This window comes from Eubalaena glacialis, chromosome 4 (assembly GCF_028564815.1).
Source record: "Eubalaena glacialis isolate mEubGla1 chromosome 4, mEubGla1.1.hap2.+ XY, whole genome shotgun sequence".
Classification (NCBI taxonomy): Eukaryota; Metazoa; Chordata; class Mammalia; order Artiodactyla; family Balaenidae; genus Eubalaena; species Eubalaena glacialis.
Window position 1 is genome coordinate 124,251,332 of NC_083719.1, and position 19,768 is coordinate 124,271,099.

A 19,768-nucleotide genomic window follows, 5' to 3' on the forward strand; every position below is an offset into this window, starting at 1 on the left:
TGTATTGGTATTGATTCAAAGGAGAATTTCTTTAGAAAAAATGAAGAATCTTTTCTCTGCGTCAACATCATGACTTTTTTTTTTTTTTAAGCAGGCCTGTCTATATACTACACTGACAGACCTGGAGGTGACTTCTGTTCTGCCACCCACAGCTGGGTGACCTTGAACAAGTAATCTCATTCTGTTCCAACTTTTCACTTAAAGGGGTATAAGGACAGTATCAACGAGAAAGATAGTTTAAAGCCCAAAGTTGGTTCATGGCACATAGCAAGCCCTCCACAACTGCTAGTAATCAACATTATTCTGTATTAACACTCAAATCCACAGTGGTTTTAGAATACACAGTACTGTGCACATATACATAGGCATGTCAGGTATTTCTTACGTTAGGAAGTTCAAGTTCATGAAGTTAAATGACTTATCCAAGGTTACTTAGAGAATAAATGAAGGACCAGAGATTCCTTCTTGCCATTTTGCTAAGAAATGAGAACCAGTATCTCGGCTTATTTGAAGGAGAATGTTTGAACAAAAACATATATATATATGCGTAATCACTGCAGCATCTTATGTAATATAAAAAGCCGGAAACAATTTCCCATCCAGCCACAAGGGAACTACTAAATAAACTGCAGTACAGTCATACCACGGGGCACTATGCAGCCATTAAAAAGAACAAGGCAGACGGAGGTGTCCTGACACAAAAAGGTCTTTCAGATATGTCATTGAATGGGTGAGAAAACAAAGCGCAAATAAAACAAGCAGTATGCATTCAGTTATACAAACAAACAATCCCTCCCCTAATATGTATCTGTACATGTATATTTGAATGTATGGAAATGTATAGAAAGGTGTCTATAAGGAAGCCCACCAACTATTGACAATGGTAACTCTGGGCAAAGAAGCGAGATGGGTGTGGGGATGGAGAGTGATTCATGCTTTGCTTTATCTACTTCCATAATGCTTGATGCTTTTCAAGTAAGAAGGCATTTATGCATTATTTGCCTTATAAATAGACATAAAGGCAGAGAGGAACATGAATGACAACAGTACAGCAGCTGTGAACCAACAGACCTCCTAATCTGGGTGTCCCTGGCCCCAACTTGACCTCTGCAAAGTTACATGAGCAATGCTACTCTCAAGCTTCTTGTTCAGCTCTCCTCTTTGGTAAAATGCTTCCTGGTGATATTTTGTACTTAGGGATCCAGGTTTTGCCTTTCAGACCACCTGGGAGTGCTCAGCATCTTGCTGCAATATCTCCCATTAGAGCCATTTACAGCTTTTCCACATTCAGCACCCTTGTGCGTCTGTTGACGGTCACAGAGATGAGCCCCCTGCATTAAGTGGAGGAGATGGCCTGCCATTCTGTGACTACTTCGGGTTCATTACTTAATGGATTCAAGCAGTGAAATCAGCCATGCATGATGGAGGAGGCTGTCAGTCGCCCAGCGTCAAGCCCAGTACGCCTAGAATACATCGTCTCATAGGTAAGGTACTCTTTGGCACACTCCTTCTGGTAGACCTCATCTTTCTCACGTTAAAATCCTGCCTGTAGAGGCCCCTCCAGACCCTTAGACTCCATGCATCTTCTTGTCCCTTCATTTCTTTTCATTTGCTGGAATCAATCAGGTCTCTTTCCTCTAAAGAACAGAACTGACAGTCTGACTTACCCCCCTCTACATGGCCATCCTTTTCCATTACCCACAATGATCCTTTCTCCAAAGAAACCATTAATACTAATTAGTTGTCCATGGATTTCACAAATACATATCCTATTATGACCACTTCCCACTATTCCCATACTGAACTTGGAGCATAAGAATCCAAGGATTCCTGGATTTACGACAAAACTCCTAGTGGTCTTGTAAAAAGAATCTGTGCTTCCAATGGGATAGTTATGTCAGAACTGGTTTGTCAGGTCAGAGCTGATTTTCAGCCTCATTCTAGCGTTCTATTGGAAAGGCGACAGAAGGAAATCTGGTGGTAAGAATGAAGTTTGGAGATGAAAGCAAATATCATTTTAATGGGAGATGGGTAGAGCACTACTGGAGAGTTGCTCTGGCCAAAATGAGTCCTCAGACACCACCCCTGATGCAAAAGGGCATCAGCCATCATACAGCTGCCTCTGGCCCACTCCTGCTCTGCTCCAGGCAACTATATGAGTTGCCATCAACTCTGGAGAATGGGTGCCTGGATGGCCCATTGGGAACTTCATTGTGAGTGTCCCAGGCTGGGGGTGAGGGACATGGAGAAGGCTATAAAAACCCAGCTAATTTTCATATTTTGACTGTTCAATTCCGTAAATATTTTCCTTCTTTTCTTATTATAGATAGAGTAGAATAAATCTACAGGATTAAGTCAGCTAAGGATTCCGGCACCAACTGGGGGAATTCAGCTCCCTCCCTGTGGGGAAAAGAGGAAAGCCTAGACTTGTGCACTGTCTTACTGGGATGAGATGAACCGGGTGAACTGAGTAGCACTGAATGGGCACCATGGGGACATATGTGGAGCGTTGAACACAACCTGAATTTTTTTCCCTCTAAAATCCAGACAAGAAGCAGCAGGGGTGGGCAAAGATCTCTTGCCTAGAATCCAGGCAGTTGCTGGTTCCAATCTGGGTCTGCCACTTACATGTATGTGACCTTATACAAGTTTCTCTGCTTCTCCAAACCTTGCAATTTCTTATTCTGAAAAATGCATCTAACGCAACCGTTCCCTCAGAGTTGTTGAAGGAGATTAAATGAGTAAACACATGAGAAACACCTAGGAAAATGCCTGGGATACAGACAGTACTCAAGAAACCTTAGTTCTCCTCCCTCATCTAAGCGTCTAAATTGGGCCCTTAGTTTCTTCGTAAATGCAAATGCTAGAATCTAGGAATGTCAGTCTACAGCTGTGCTCTTTTCATTGAGCATACCAATATTTTGACAGGACTGGCCTAATATTATTCACCCCAGGTTCATTGGTACGTTTCTGACCAGCCCTCATAAAGGGCTTGGGATCGCCCCTGGGGACCTGGATGCTAATAATGAATACTTGCTAGTGATTTTCAATGCACTCTGGTTATTATGTTTAGTAGTGGAACATTTCCTATCCCCGGAAAGGTCATTTATAATAGTATAAGGCTGCTTCTTCCCATCTTCCATTTCAGATTTTTCTGAGACTAGCAGAGAACTCAAACAGTCATCCATATGCATTGGAAATACTATTCTGATCTGGCATTTGCATAAAAAATACCAAAGCAACTTAAGGAACTACAGGGCAGCTCTCCATCATGACACTACCTCCTTTTATTTTTCTGATGCCTTTCTAGCACCTTCATATCAAAAGTCATTTTCATGTACCTTCCTAGTTTTACTCATCATAGTTTCCCTCTTTCTTGAGCATGTGTGGGATGGATGGGGGGAGGGGAGGAAGCAGGGAATTTCACTTTCTTTTATTCTGATGCCCCTAAGAAGCTGTAACGTTTCACAGATCACACAGATCTCAAGTTTGGAGACCCTCTGAACTCAACTCACCCAAGACTGGCCTCTTCTTATTCTATCACATTGCTCAAAAATGGCCATATAGCATTATTGGTATAATTTAAGTGTGCGGTTAATTATGCTTACACCAAGGTATTCTGTCCTGGTACAATTTCTTTATACAGAGCCAAGATCAGTTTCCTTGTAATTTTTCACTCATTGGCTCAAATTCTGCCCTGGAGTGCTCTTCCCCTAGGCATCTCCTCTATTCACATGCTTTTAAGTACCTTTAATATACCCGTGACACCCCAAATTATAATCTAGTCCAGATCTTTCTTCTGAGCTTCAGACCCATATATCCAACTGCTTACTTGAGAGTCTCACCGTGAGGCTAGATGACTCCAGTTTCAGTGGAAAGCCCCACTGTGCATCCATTCTCATGGCAAAATCCTGGGAGGTCATCCTTGACACCATCTCCATCTACTTCTCCATCTCCACCCAGTTTATCACACCAACTCAGCCCTATCCATTCTTCTCCTACAATGTATCTCGAATCCATCGAATTCTCTCCACCTCTATTGCTGCCACCATCCTAGGGGACAGCCGTGGCCTAACTATCCCCCTGCTTTCACCCCTATTCACTTCCTACCCAGTCCTCTGACCCCACCCTACACAGCAACCAGCCTGAGTTTTGAAAAAACAAACCTGATCATATTTCTCCCCGATCAAAATCCTTTGATGGCTTTCGACCCATCTTTGGATAAGGTCCAAACTCCTTAAGGCCAACAACGCTCAACATGATCTGGTCCCTAAGTACCTCTCCAGTTTCTTTTTTGTAACATTTTATTACAAACATTTTCAAACAAATAGCAAAGTTGAAAAAAAATTACAGTGAATATACATTGACCGACCACCTGGATTCTACCATTAACATTTTATACTTGCTTTATCATCTATCTATCCATTTATCCATCCTTCTCTCCTAGTATTAATTTTTCTTGGTTTTGGTCCATTCCAAAGTAAACTGTAGGTTCCAGTCTCGTTTTTGTCACTCTTCTTGTTGTTCCCTACACTCAACCCTAGGCATCTTCTCATTCTTCGAATCTGTCAGACTATTTTATATCTCTGTGCTTTGGACCTATTGCCCCTTCTACCTGAAATGTCTTCAGCGCTTGTTAATTCCTGACTCATCCTTTGGTTTTCAGCTTCAACTCTGTCTGAGAGGCAGTCACTGAACCCCCAGTCTAAATTAGATTCGCCTTTCTGCCTTACACATAATCTCAAGGCGTCTTGTGCTTTTCCTGAATATCGCTTGTCACAATTGGTAGCTATGTATTTTTTTTTGCAAAATCATTTGTTTAATGTCTACTTTCTCCACCAGCCCAAAAGCTCCATGAGAACAGACACAATGTCTGTACCGGAGCATGCAGGATCACCCCCACAGAAAGTTAGTTAATAGTTGTTGAAGGAATTAAAGGCAGAAGGAATCAATAGTTACATAATAATAATATCATATTAATATAATAACAATACATGGACTAAGTGAATTTGTTCTTCTTTTAATATGTACAAGCAGTATGGGTTTTTTAAGGCCTCTAAGAGAAGATGGAACTTACTCACTGCCAGAATATAACCAGCAAGTACATTAAGGCAGATTGCCAAGTGGCAAGATTCATGGCTAGTGGCTGAGTTAAGAAGAGACTGTGGTGGGTCTCAGGGACTTCTCTCCCATTTCCACTAGCCCTTCCCTCAAGATCATCCCAAATAAACAACAATCCAAGGAAAACCAGGGTGCTTGCAATGCAAATGCAGTTTAAGTAATACTAACAATGGCTATAATGTATTGAGGGCATTTATCGAGGACTGGCTTTGTATTAGGCACTGTGTTGAGTGTTTTTCCTGCATTAGATATTCTTTTTTCCTGTGGCATAGGTTCTAATGTTATTCCCATTGTAAAGCTAAGGAAACTGAGAGCAGAATAGTTATTTTTAAACAATAAGTTCTCTGACTTCCTCTTCTAACCAGATTGCCATTCCTGTAAAGTCCACCTACGTAGAATATTTATTCTGACTGTGCCCCATATGAGGGTAGAAAGATTAATCTAGAAAACTCTCAGACTGCTCTAATGGAGAGGGGGTTTTAGTTGGTTCTAACAAGTCTAAAAATATAGAAAGCCAACCCTACTGATGCTTTTCCTCAGGTATTAAACCCAAACACACACTTTCAAATGATCCCTGCAAAGAATTTTTCCTCAGATGGGAACACCGTTTACACACAAAGATAAACCATTGTGATCTTCCCCATAACAGGAACTAATAGTTAAAGAAAAATGAAGCAGTGCAGAATTTCCTAGTAGAAGAGCATGTCAGCCAGTCTTGAGTTTGAAGACAAGCTTTTCCCCTGACTGTGTGACCTTGACAAATTAGTATCATCCCTGGGCCTCAGTTGCTCAGTTTTCTTATTTGAAAATGGAAATAACAAGATCCACTTAGCAGGGGATGGACATATTAAAATGCTACTTACAGAAACCTCAGTACAGGGCTTGGAAAAGAGAAGATACCCAAAGGTAGTAACTTTAAGAAAGGGAGGAAAAGGTAGGGGAGGGTGGTAACTTAATACTCAGAATAAAAGAAAAGTTATAAGAAATGTTTTTAATAAATGCACGTCATGCATTCTATTCCCATCAGAGAGAGAGAGGGAGGAGCTTGGGAAAAAGTGTCCTTTAGCATTTGCATTGCTCTTACCCGGATGAACTTGCCTGCAGATACCACTTACAATGCAAATTGAGCTTAGAGTCCTTCACACTAACTACACAGCAAAAACCTTCCAGCTTTAAATAGAATACTGCAGTGTGGAATGATCTGAGCAAAGGGAAGAAAAATTCAGAGATAAATGTGAAGGAGATTTTGCAGAAAAAAAAAAATCTGCCATATCTGGGCAAGGGAGGAAAATGCAGAAATATCAAAGGAGGCAAAAAGAAAAGCAAAGTCTATAGAAGGACCCAGAAATTAATTCCCCAGAAGGTGGGTTTAAGTTACTAAAGGGAAGAGAACTTTGTGACAAGCCCCCAGTGAAGACGATTTTAACAAAGAATATTTTGATCTAGTGGGGTTCCTTCAAGGTGTACTAGCACTTTGAAGGTATTCATCATCAGAAGAAGGACACTTCCCCCTCTGGCCAGGTCAATGTTCCCTAAAATGCAATTAGGGATTGCATGTAAAAAGGCAATTTACATTGTCTAAGTTCCATTTTTTTTTTTTTTTTCCTTCCCAGACCTTCACTAAGATCAGGTAAAGAAACCTGGAAGCATACTGTGAAATAAAGGTTTGTTTAAATTTTCAATGTGGTGGCAGTTGGGGGGTGGGGGGAGGGATCCAAGAGGCTGATCTGGAAAAATTTTAGAAAGTGCTTTGCTATAAACTCATGCCTCATTTCAGACTATATGAACCCAGATATTTTATTCAGAACCAGAGTTTACAAAAATGTCATCAAATAGGAACAAAGATTAGGTAGTATCTAGGGCCCTGAAAGCGATAAGGAATGCCATGTTTAACTCATTTCTTCATTCTACAGATGACAGTGCTACGCACATGGCCTCAATTTCCCCATCTTCCCAGGTCAGTAAGTTTCCTTTGCCTGCACATGGAGGCACAATGCAATACAGAAGAAAACATAAGGCAGCCCTCTATCTTTGTTGTCTCAAATAGAAAAAAAAAAGGTGTGCCCCCAAAGACAATAGACCGGAAAGCCAACTTCTCTTTTCGATGATATGCTCTGACCCAGAGCTGATCATATTCTACCTGGTGAGTCAGTGACAAAGCACTAAGAATGGGGAAGAACATCTTACCACCACGTTGTCACCAGGCAAGTAAAAAGAATCAGCAAGTATGGTGCTTGGTATGGGGCAGGGACAGGCTGCTGAACATCTTAAAAGCCACTTCTAAGCTCCTGAAGGCCAGAGCTCATAAAGCTCTGCTTGATCTGTCTAGCGCCATGGACGCATTAGGTGTGATGCTCTCCAATAATGATGATGAACGAAGCATGTATTTTCAATAGCTCTGGGCATTCTTTCTATCTAAGACTTCCAGGGATGTTTATAGAAGATGCCACCTTTACCCCCAAATTGTGTGTCTTTTTATCTCTCAGAACTTGAACTCTTACTACCACCACGCCCATCACATTTCTCTAATAGTCTTGATTTGATTAAATATTATAGAAATTTTAGCACCCAAGAATAATGAAGAGAAGAATCTTAAATTAACATGCCTTGCTACATTTTCCTAAAGCACTTCCACACATATTTTCTCATGTGGATATCACAATGTGACAATGCAACACTTTATAGGAGTGGTTAAGGATGAAGGCTGACAGGTAGAAAATGAAAGCAAAAATGCAAAAGTTTTGGTATTTGAAAAAAAAAAAAAAGCCTCCTCTCTCTATTCCCACACAAAAGGCAAATGAGATTCCACCTGCTGACTTTCCTTTCCTGCCTGCACCTCACTCAGGCTAATGTCAGAACAAGCTGGGGGGTGGTGAGGGGAGGGAGAGAGAGAGAGAGAGAGAGAGACACGACAATTTCACCTCTTGGCAAAGCTCAGCTTACTGAACCCTCTTGCTTTCTGCTGGCTGTTGATTCAGCAGAAACTACTGCTGCAGAATTCATAATGGTGATTTTTAAAGGCCCCACTGATCGCATTGCTCGCCCCACGTGTCACACTCATTCGCTCGCCGCCCCAGCACTGTTTCCCCAGCCACCTTTTTATATCTTGCTAATGCACTTCCAAGGGGAGCGGGGTTCGCCCTTTTTCAACGGGCCTTTTGGGCTTTTGATTGTCTAAGCAGGTAACCCGGCCGGAGAGATGAACGGGCAGGAAATGAAACCATGCCCACCCTTGCAGCCACTGAGAGACACATCATTCCGCTCAGGGAGGGGAGGACCCACGGTCCTCTCGGGCCCCCTTCCTTCTTATCTCTCCCCTCACCCCGACCCCTGCATACATATTCGGGGAGGGGGTCATCTGCCTTTGGGGGGGTCATTTTTCCAGCCGGGAGCCCCACCCTGAAAAACCTCATCCCTGAGGGCCATTTTAACTCCCGTGGGCGCCGGGTCCACCTGCTGCTGAACGCCCGGCTCGCCTCGCGGAGCCCGGATGGATGTGGGGCGCACCGGCAGCTGCCCCTGCGAGCCGAGCCCCCGCCCCAGCCCCGGGGCCCGGAGGAGTCTCCGCCGCTACTCGCCCGGCTGCCCGCGGAGCTCAGCGATCCGCAACTTGCGCCCTTCCCCAGCGGCGGAATGCGGCGGGGCTGGCGTTACCTTCGGTCGCATAGCTGTGGTCGCGCAGGAAACTGTTGTTGATTTTGCGGGTATCAATGTCCTCCTCCATTGACAGCAGGCTTACTTGCGTGGGAACCAGAAGCCGGCAGACAAGTATCCATGATCCCTCCCCGCAGCCAGTCTCACAGGAGAGGGGGGCAGGGGAGCCAGTGGGACTGCACCATGGTCCGAGCCTGAGGAGGAGACGGGGAGGCGGAGAGAGAAAAAAAATAAAAACCCGGCAATGGAGCTGTCACCTCCTCCGCCCGGGATCTCCGAGGCTGCGGCGGCTCCTCCCGCGGTGCGCTCACTCCAGCTCCAATGCCCGGCGAGGATGCTGCGCCTGCCTCCGCTGCCTCCGGGTGCCAAGATGCGCCGTGCCCCGAGGGGTCTGAGCCCGCCCGCCGCCCCGGAGGCGCGCACAAGCGGGGCTGGGGAGATGCCCAACAGGTTCCCCTCGTTGGCAGCTGCTCCGAAATGCAAAAGAGATCCCTCCTCCCCCTGGGAGAGCGGGCAGCCGCGACAAAATGGTGCCTTTCTGGACCCGAGCTGCAGTGGCGAGATGGCAGGGGCAGGATTCAGGCGGGCCCGGCCCGGATGAGGGTGCTGGTCCCACGGGAGGGCGGCTCGAGCTGGCGGGGGCTCGGCAGCCGGCGGGGAGCCGGGCAGGGCGCTGCAGCCGGCGCCAGCGCACTCACCCTCACACCCACACGCGCGCACTCGCAGCTGCCGCTGCTGCTGCTGCAGGAGGAGGCTGGAGGCGGCTGGTGCATTAAAGCCGAGGCTCCTCCCAACCGCGTCAGCAGCCCCAGGACTCTTCCCCAGCAGCGGTGGTGGCCGAGGCCGAGGCTGCGGCTGCTCTCTGCTGCAGTGGGGTGCACGCAGCCGCGAACCCGCACCTGGGCAGCGAGCAGCTAGCTTGCAGGTTGACGTGAAAAGCGTAGACGCGCTCTTCCAACCTCCCTCCCCCTAGCGCCACGCAGCTCAGGGCGGCGTTTACTCCAGCACCCAGAGTCCCTAGCTCGCTGCCTTTCTCCGGACACCTGTGCTTCAGGATCGCAAAGAGAAGTAGGTTCCCTTGGGTAGGCAGCAAGTCTACATCCCGGTCCCTTTTGCTCACCCTTCCATAATGCATGTGGTCTCTGGATGAAGTTCAAGGGCGAGGCCTGGGGATCGAAGCCTCACACAGAGAGGAGAGAACGCTCATAGCCTAGCTTAAGCCCTCTCTGCGCTAGGAATAGATCGGGGAGCTGGGGCCAGAACTTTTCTGCGGATCACACCTGACTTCTCCCTTTCAAACAGAGTCTAAAACCTCTTCTACCTGTAGGCGTCTGCGTCTACACTGGCAGAGGGAGGAAGAGGGCTGAGTTATGAATCTTGTCAACATAGTCAGTCTGAAAAAGTCCATGTTCCCTAGCCTTTTGCACTTAGTTTTGGACAAACAGCTCCAGGCCCCCCTGCGGGGTTTGCTTGTGAAGACACAGCACTGTAGGAACCGCTGACATTTGCTCTCCACGTGAAAGGTACAGTGGAGCCCTGCGCCTTGGAGCCCTGTGCCAGCAGAGCGCCACTGCTTCCCTGAGGGAATTTCAAAGATCCAGTGAATACCAAAAAGAGGCCTATCTTCCTACTTCAACTAGGAGGAAAATACAGAATCCCACCGCAACCCCAATTTTTCCCGAATCGCAAATCGCAAATTCCATATTTGAAAGAAAATGAGATCGTTATTGTTATGAAACAACTACAATCATTTCTGAAGCAACCCAAATCACTAGAAAGCCAGTTTGGAAAAGAAATGCCCCCGATTTCCCCTTGCAGAAGGCATTCGTTTCAGTGGGTGTCACTGCAGGGAGAGACCTCGGGAGAGACATCCGCGAATGTTTTGCTCAGTTAAGCTCCACCAGTTTAGCTGGATGAGCCCAGAGGGACCTGTGAGTTAATTATGTACATACAATGCTTCAGCTAACACAATTTAGAAAGTATTTGAAGTCAAAAAAAAAAAAAAAAGGGAAAACAAGTCCTTAACTGAGGTTGGGAATTGCCATTAGATTTCCATGAAGAACAGATGCTTCTGGCAGGTGGAAACTGGCATTGTCCTCATCTCCAGAAAGCAACCGCATATCTCTGGGAGAAGAGAGGAGAAATATTCTTTGATATAATTTGGGGCGGGGAAGTTCATCTTACAGTAGATTCCATTTTATTCTCATCTGTTGGTTAAGTCTTTCCTACTTGTTTGACGATTTGTGCCAAATTCACATATGGAATTCCAGGAACAGATGAAGACTGGTGCAAATTGATTTAATCCACTTCAGCTCCAGTTGCCATGGCTGGTTCTTCACATGGTGAGCTATATCCATCACCAAGGCTCCAGAGGTCAGCTCACCTGTAGTTACATAGTCCAGCTTCTCTTGCAGGTAGGCATAAGGGGGGGTGGAGGGGAAAGGGGAGAAAAGCTAAGTTCATCTTAAAGCGGCGAGAAGACATCTTGCTTTGAGTTGAAATGACCTTACGTTGCCACTGGAGACCTTGGAGTAGTATTTGGGATATTCTCACCCATATCTTTCTAGAACGTGGGCTAGATTGGAACACAGTTGCAAGATGAATCAGGAAGGCCCAGTCTCGTTAGCCAGGCTGTGCTTGCGGAATTTTCCACTGTAAGCAATGGGAGAAGTGTCCCCTCCAGAGATCAAGCCTCTGGGTTTACTAAATTTTCCCTTTCCTGTTTCCTACAAAATTCTTCCTGCATTTATTTTATTCAACACTATAGGCAATATTTTCCTAAGACACAAGTTGTGAGAAGGCAAATTAGATGGCTCTCCATTAAGTAGATTAAGTAGATTCCAAGGTTTCTATTTTGTGAACCACTCTTTTCTGCTATGGGCAGTGGGGAACCATCCCCTCCAACCAAAACCAAGAAAAATACAGCTGTTGGCTTTGTTCCTTAACACAACGATGTGCAGTAAAGGAGGTCAGGGAGTGAAGGAAGCCCTGTGCAATCCTGTAGTTGTAAGAGGACTACACAGACCATTTCTAAGAAGAGGCTCTGACCTTCTTTCTGTTCCTCCAATGTGCCAAGTTCTTTCCAAAAGCTTTTGGCATTTGCACATGCCATTCATTCCCTATGCCCCTTCCTCGTGTTCCTGGCATTCTTCAGCATCACAGCTGAACTATCCCTACTTCACTGAGGCATTCCCTGGCCTCCCCATAGTCCCTGCCCCTGGTATTTTGTCTTAACATCTTTTTTTTCCTTCTTCATGGAACATTTGCCTTTTGTAATATTTGTTTACTTATAATTGTCAACCATTCCACTATATCTCTGTGATTAAGAGTCTGGCACTTAGTAGATGCTCAATTATATTTACTGAATGGAGATAAATATTTCGTAGATGAATGAGTAAATTACTGAATTTGTTCAGTGATATTTAGGTTTTAAAGCTCTACCTTTATTTAAATTCTTGCCCGCCCAAACCCAACAACAAAGTGTGTTGTAAGCCAGTAAATTTCTAGCTTGTAACTCCTATTCCTATTGAAATAACTGTCCTACCCATTCCTGCATGCATATGCACCAAAAATATTTACTGAGCACTTAATATATGACAAGAATTATTGTAGGTGCTGGGATACAGTTAAAACAGAGTCCCTTTCTTCACAGAACTGAAATTCTATCATCTGATTTTAGTAATATGAGCTTTCTTAGAGATACAACAAATACATTATAAATTAACAGACCAGAGCATAATGTTAAGTGTCAAGACTCTGATATCAAGCAAAGCTGATTTTCTGTCACTTATTATTATGTCCTTGAGCAAGTTACAAGATCTCCCAAGCCATGTTTTTTTTTTTATCTATAAATTAGGGAGAAAAAAAAGTTAATGGAGTTATTATGAGGATTAAATGAGATAACACTTGGAAAGAATATACTGCAATCACTTGTTGAGTATTTGCTATCATCACCATCAGTACTATGGAACAAATATTTAAGTACCTACCATGTCAGCCACTGGGATAGGACTAAAGATTCAGCAACATCAGTGCTGAAGATGTACAGTCGTCTCTGCCATCATGGAACTTAGTATCTAATTTACAATTTATGGAAAGGGGGCCACAGGCTACAAAAGGGGCAGCAGAGGATGCTCTGAAAGGCTGGCCTAATTCAGGCCTGTGCTTTACACGGAAAAGGGCAATTACAAATACACAGCCTTCTTAAGTTACACGATCGAGCATGACAGCACGGGAACACATTCTTTTTTTCATCACCTTTATTATGTTCCCCCAATGCTCTCACATACCCCTAGCCCAGTTAAGTTAGCCCTGCCTACATTGGAAACTACTTGCAGGTCATGCTGTCCAATTAGCACATTAAATATCTACAATTTTATTAAAACCTTTGACCTAAGCCAGTCCAGAGATTCTTAATATAGGCTTTAGGTGTCAGACAGTCCTGATTTTTTGTCCCAGCTCAGGCATTTATGAATTTCATGACCTTTGGCAAGTAATTTAACATCTCTAGCCTCTGTATTTGCAACATTGGAAGAAAATAATAGGAACTACTTCACAGAGTTATTGAGTGGCTTCAGAGACATTGTAAAGAAAGTGCTGAATATAGGCTTGGCCCATAGCCAGACCTCACTAAAATGTCGCTTTGGCCTCCTGGTAGTGGCTCCTGAGGTCTCCACTGGCAGAGAACTGGAGAGATGCACTACAAGTCAGTCATGTGAACACAAGTGACCTAGAAACCTGAGTTTACCACCTAGCAATCTGTCTTAACGAGCACTAGGCACTGGATATAAGAGATTTTACCATCTTGCAGAAAGCCTTTTATAAGCCACGAAGTCCTGTGCAAGTGGAAGGAATTAGGATTATCCTTTCTTGATTTTCACATTATGTAAGTGCAGACCTAATCATGTTTGTCTATCATGGAATCCTATGGAATCCCTCTCTAGGATCATTCAGCCCCAAATGCACAACTGTCTCTCTGAGGTGGTTTGCATTGACTGCCCAGAGGATGACCTTTTGAGTTTCTAGCAAGGTTTGCAATTCTTTATTGTGCATGTTACAATACGTGTAATAAATACCACATGAGTGAGCCTTTAACATGGCATTTAACCTAGGAGAAGAAAACAAAACATCTTGCCTTCAAAATGTTGTATTAATTCTAGATTCTGGATACTTAGTGGATTTCACTGAGTACAACATTCCCTCAATTATCCAAGTCCAGCAATTTATGAAAAGAAACAGTGGTATGCTGGAGCTGGTATGTGCTGGCTGTTGAGAGCTGATTCTGTCGATTACACACATCTTTTTTCCAGCTCTGCTTTGAGTGACATCATGTTGGTAGCTTAAAATCTGAAATCTGCCATGGTGGGTTATTTATATCATAGAAGTAAAAAAAAAAACCTATATAAATCAGGGCTTTGGCTTTTTTGGGGGGGTGGGGCTGGGGGGTGGGAGAGCTGATTGTTAAACATTTACCGCTCCAACAGTAGAAATACATTAATTGCTGATATAGCTTTCTACTTATATGTGTTACCTGTGCAAAGTTCCTTTCAATTCCTCGATACTAAGTCTCCCAAGCTGTGTCAAATTCCAGAACATTCCACCATCTGATCAAACTTTGGCCATAATTTAAATAACTCTTAAAAATCCTACCTTTACCATAAAACATTCCCACAGCCTTCAGAGGAAATCTGATACATTTGTTTGATCCCCTTCAGGCTGGTTATGAAATGGCCACAGTGGATCTGTGAGTGATGGCCCCTGCAAGGCTCCTAGATCCGACGAAAATTATTGAGCCACTGATATAATATTAATAGCTAATGCTTATCGAGCATCTATTATGTACTAGGCACTATGCAAAAGGTTTCACTAGCATTATCTCATTTAATTCTAACAACAGCCCCTATGAGGTAAATTATCTCTATTTTACTAAGGCTAGTAGAGAGAAATAATATATCCACAGTCAAAAAAATAGGAGCCTGGCTCTGTGTGTGTGTGTGTGTGTGTGTGTGCATGTGTGTCTGTTGGGTGGATCAAGGTCACAACAGAAACTTAGAGGTCTTTTTCCAAACCACCCACCACTAGAGTCTGATCTGTACTTCTTAGAAATGAATAGCCTCTCAGTTGAAAATCACTCCTATTGTGTTGGTGAGGAGGTGGCGAAATTGGAACCCTCACACTGCTTGTGGGATTGTATAATGGTGCAACCACAAATAGTTTGGCAGTTCCTCAAAATGTTAAACAGAGTTGCCATATGACCCAACAATTCCACTTCTAGGTAAACACCCAAGAGAACTGAAAACGCATATTCACACAAAAACTTGTAGATGAATATTCTAAGCAGCATTATTCATAATATCCCCAAAGCGGAAACAACCCAAATATTTATCAACTGATAAATGGATGAATAAAATGTGATATATCTATATAAATAATTATTACTCAGCTATAAATTGTAATGAAGTACTGATACATGTTACAACATGGATGGACCTTGAAAACATTATACTAAGCAAAAGAAGCCAGTCACAAAAGACCATGTATTGTATGACTCCGTTTATATGAAATGTTCAGAATGGGCAAATACATAGAGACAAAGTAGATTAGTTGCCAGGGGCTGAGGTGGGGGAATAAGAGTGACTACTTATGGGTTTGGGATTTCCTTTTGGAATAATGAAAATATTCTAAAATTACTTAAGGGCAATAGCCGCACAACTCTGAATATACTAAAACCCACTGAATTGAATACTTTAGAAAGATGTTTCAAAAGGTACAAACTTCCAGTTATAAGATAAACAAGTACTAGAGATGTAAAGTACAATACGATAAACATAATTAACACTGTTGCATGTTATATATGAAAGTTGTTAAAAAGAGTTAATCATAAGAGTTCTCATTACAAGGAAAATTTATTTCCTGTTTTTTTTTAAATTTTGTATCTATATGAGATGATGGATGCTCACTAAACTTACTGTGATAATCATTTCATGATGTACATCAAGTCATGCTGGATACCTGAAACTTATACAATGCTGTATGTCAATTGTATGTCAATAAAACTGGAAGAGAAAAAAAAGAGTGTTTCAATAAAGCTGTTATTAAAGATTAAAAAATCTCTGCTGTCATAAACCATTATTACCTCTAGGAGTATGATATATCCTTCAGGTTAATATTAGTGCAGAAAAACTTAAATGCATGTAATGACAAGTACAGATATTCATGTCATGTTGTTTAAAAAAGTCAAAAAAACAATGTATACTGACTGGTCCCCTTTTTTGGTCAAAAAAATGTGTGTATGTCAAAAGGAATATATGAAAATACTTAACAGTGGTTTTCCTTGTGGTTCATATTCTTGTCAAAGAAAATTTAGATCTTTTTTTTTTTTTTTTTTTGGCTGCACAGCCCAGCATGTGGGATCTTAGTTCCCCAGCCAGGGACTGAACCCATGCCCCCTGCAGTGGAAGCAGGGGAGTCTTAACCACTGGACCACCAGGGAAGTCCCCATGTATCATTTTTGTAGTAAGAAAATGTTTTAAAGGTTTTTTTGAATGTTATGAAATACTTTTTAGATGAAACTTTGTATTGAAAAGGTCAAAAATCATTTTGTGCACACCTGAAAATTGAGAGACACTGATGTAAATGTGTATGCTATCAAATGCACAGAACAGCTCTATCCAAAAGTAACACAATGCAAGACACATTTGTGTTTGTAAATTTTTCAAGTTGCCACATTAACAACTGAAAAGAAACAGATAAAATTAATTTTAATGATGTTTAAATTTTTTGAAACCAAAATGAAAATATTTTATTTAATCCAATATGTCAAAAATTGATTTCAACATATATAGAATATAGAATGATTAACGATATATGTACACTTTTGTTTTTAATGCCAAGTTTTTGAAATCTGGTGTGCATTTTGCACTTGACAGCGCCTCTCAGAAAAGGCACATTTTTAGGGCTCAATAACCGCACATGCCTAGTGGCTAAAGCACAAGTATAGAGGAACTATTCCAAAAGTGTTATTCCACTCACAAAATGAGTTTTATCATATTCTTCCAAAGGAAAATTTTCATCTGTCAAGGACTTGAATTAGACAGTAATACTAAAACCAAACCAAGCAACTTTAATCTGATGAACCTCACAACTATTTAAAGTAATACAAACTGAATATGAAAAAATATATAGACATACCCACAGGTGTACATATATATGTAATAGTAAATTTGAACCCAATCTGCATTTCCCCCTAAAACTAGTAAGCTGAATTAATAAAATGATAAAAGATCAAGACTCTAAAAGTGTTAAGATGATACTACATAACAATACATACCAGATAGCAAGAAAGATGTAATTCAGTCACTGTATACTTACGGCCCTAATAAGCCAACTGTTTAGTTCAACACCTATGGCTTCAATGCCAGCCAGTAGAAGAAGCCAAATAACCAGATGCCACTACTAAAAAAGGAATTTTCACAGCTGGGTATCTGGACTCTTATTACAGCCACTAAAGGTGGAGAAATTTAAAGGTACAGTTATAGGAATCTGGCTGAAAACTATTACAGTCTTTTAGATTGTATCAGAGAGTAGAAATGTGTGGTCACATGATCAGTGGCGTGATTTCTGAAGACTTATTGAATTAGATGCACCACTGCCTTTAACACTTGCATGCAAAACAGTTTTGTGTGTATAGTTGAGCGCTCCCTCCTTCCTAAACACACTTTCTTCACTGATTCCCAGGTACCACCCTCTCTTGATTCTCCTGTTACCTCAATGCACACTCCTTCTCAAGCTCATCTGCCGTTCCTCCTCACTGCTTGCCTTGACCTCTACAAGCACCCTAGAGTTCAAAGTTCTCAGATTTCTCTATCCCACTACTGGGCATATACCCTGAGAAAACCATAATTCAAAAAGAGTCATGTACCACAATGTTCATTGCAGCTCTATTTACAATAGCCAGGACATGGAAGCAACCTAAGTGTCCTTCGACAGATGAAAGGATAAAGAAGATGTGGCACATATATACAATGGAATATTACTCAGTCATAAAAAGAAACGAAATTGAGTTATTTGTAGTGAGGTGGATGGACCTAGAGTCTGTCATACAGAGTGAAGTAAGTCAGAAAGAGGAAAACAAATACCGTATGCTAACACATATATATGGAATCTAAAAAAAGAACAATGGTTCTGAAGAACCCAGGGGCAAGACAGGAATAAAGACGCAGACATAGAGAATGGACTTGAGGACACGGGGAGGGGGAAGGGTAAGCTGGGACGAAGTGAGAGAGTGGCATGGACATATACACACTACCAAATGTAAAATAGATAGCTAGTGGGAAGCAGCCACATAGCACAGGGAGATCAGCTCGGTGCTTTGTGACCACCTAGAGGGGTGGGATAGGGAGGGTGGGAGGGAGACGCAAGAGGGAGGGGATATGGGGATATATGTATACGTACAGCTGATTCACTTTGTTATACAGCAGAAACTAACACACCATTGTAAAGCAGTTATACTCCAATAAAGATGTTAAATAAAAAAAAAAAAACCTCCTAAATGAATACTGAGCACAAACCTCTCCACTGACCCCCAGGCTAATAACACCAACAGCTGATCTGGTATTTCCCTGCTATCCACCAGGCAGCTCAATCCCTAATGGCGCCCCCGCCAGACCTGCTCCACCTCCTGTTCCTCGACTCCTCTCTCACTCCCTACATCCTTCCAGCCCATCAGCAAATCCTGCCAGCTCTAACTTCAAAATGCATCCAGAATCCAACCACCCCTCACCACTTCCACGGCTACTACCACGCTCCAACTACCAACGCATCTCATCATGATAGTTTCAATAGACTCTAAGGAGTATGCGATCCCTCCTTTGCCCCCCTACAGAATAGTTTCTGTGCAGCAGGCAGAATGGGCTTTTTAAATGCAAATCACGTCATGTCACTTTTTTGCTCCAAGCCCTTTATTGGCTTCCTACACATTCAGAGTAAAACTCTTTTAAAATGCTGGCAAGGTTTGGCCCTTGCTATAGCTCTATTTTTTTTTTTTTTTTCACTTCTCACCTACAGCATCACCAACTCTTGTCTCAACCTCCTTCCCTCCACCCCACACATAGACACAGTGGCATCCTTATTGTCTGCCAAACACACCAGGAAGAAAACTCCCACCCCGGAACCTCTGCATCTGCTGTTCCCACTGGCCTGAGGCCTTCCTTCAGTCAGCAGCATAGCTCAGAGCTTCACCTCATTCAGCTGTCGCTCCATAATCAACATTTCTGAGATGTCTTTCTTGACCACCCTATATAAGGTAAAATAGCACCCCTCCCTACCAGCAACCCCAGCCCCTGTGTTGCTACCTGACAGTATATTTTTTGGCTTTAACTATTACACGAGGACATAATATTCAGGGAGACAGGGGTGTTTTCATTCTCTGCAGTATATCTGGCCCTAGTAGAGTGCCTGGCACATACGGTTACTACTTTTTTTTAAGAGGGTAAATAGAAAGTTCTTAGACAATTAAGTTGACTTAACTCCCCAGTACTTTAAGGGCAATATCAAGGGGAGAAATTACTACTCTCTTTTAAAAGTCACAGGGATATGGAGAAAAGGGAACCCTCATGTATTGTTGGTGGGAATGTAAATTGCTGCAACCACTATGGAAAACAGTGTGGAGATTCATCAAAAAAATTAAAAATAGGACTACCATATGATCCAGCAATTTCACTCCTGGATATTTACCCAAGGAAAACTAAAACACTAATTAGAAAAGATATATGCACCTCTGTGTTCACTGCAGCATTACATACAATAGCCAAGATACGGAAACCACCCCAAGTGCCCCTCAACAGATGAATAGATAAAGATATGGTGTGTGTGTGTGTGTGTGTGTGTGTGTGTGTGTGTGTGTATAAAATGGAATATTAGCCATAAAAACAATGAAATCTTGCCATCTGCAACAACATGGATAGACCCAGAGGATATTATGTTTAGTGAAATA

General features: G+C 42.6%; 1 protein-coding gene across 3 annotated transcripts in view; it reads right to left on the reverse strand.

Annotated features, from left to right (window-relative positions):
- The window catches only part of PPP2R2B (protein phosphatase 2 regulatory subunit Bbeta), a 685,183-nt gene that overhangs the window by 282,723 nt on the left and 382,692 nt on the right, over positions 1-19,768 (reverse strand). For all 3 annotated transcript variants that reach the window (XM_061189802.1, XM_061189801.1, XM_061189800.1), the window contains one exon: positions 8,776-8,969. In XM_061189802.1, the coding sequence (XP_061045785.1) occupies positions 8,776-8,845 (70 nt within the window). In that variant the 5' untranslated portion in view covers positions 8,846-8,969. The remainder of the gene's footprint in view (positions 1-8,775; positions 8,970-19,768) is intronic.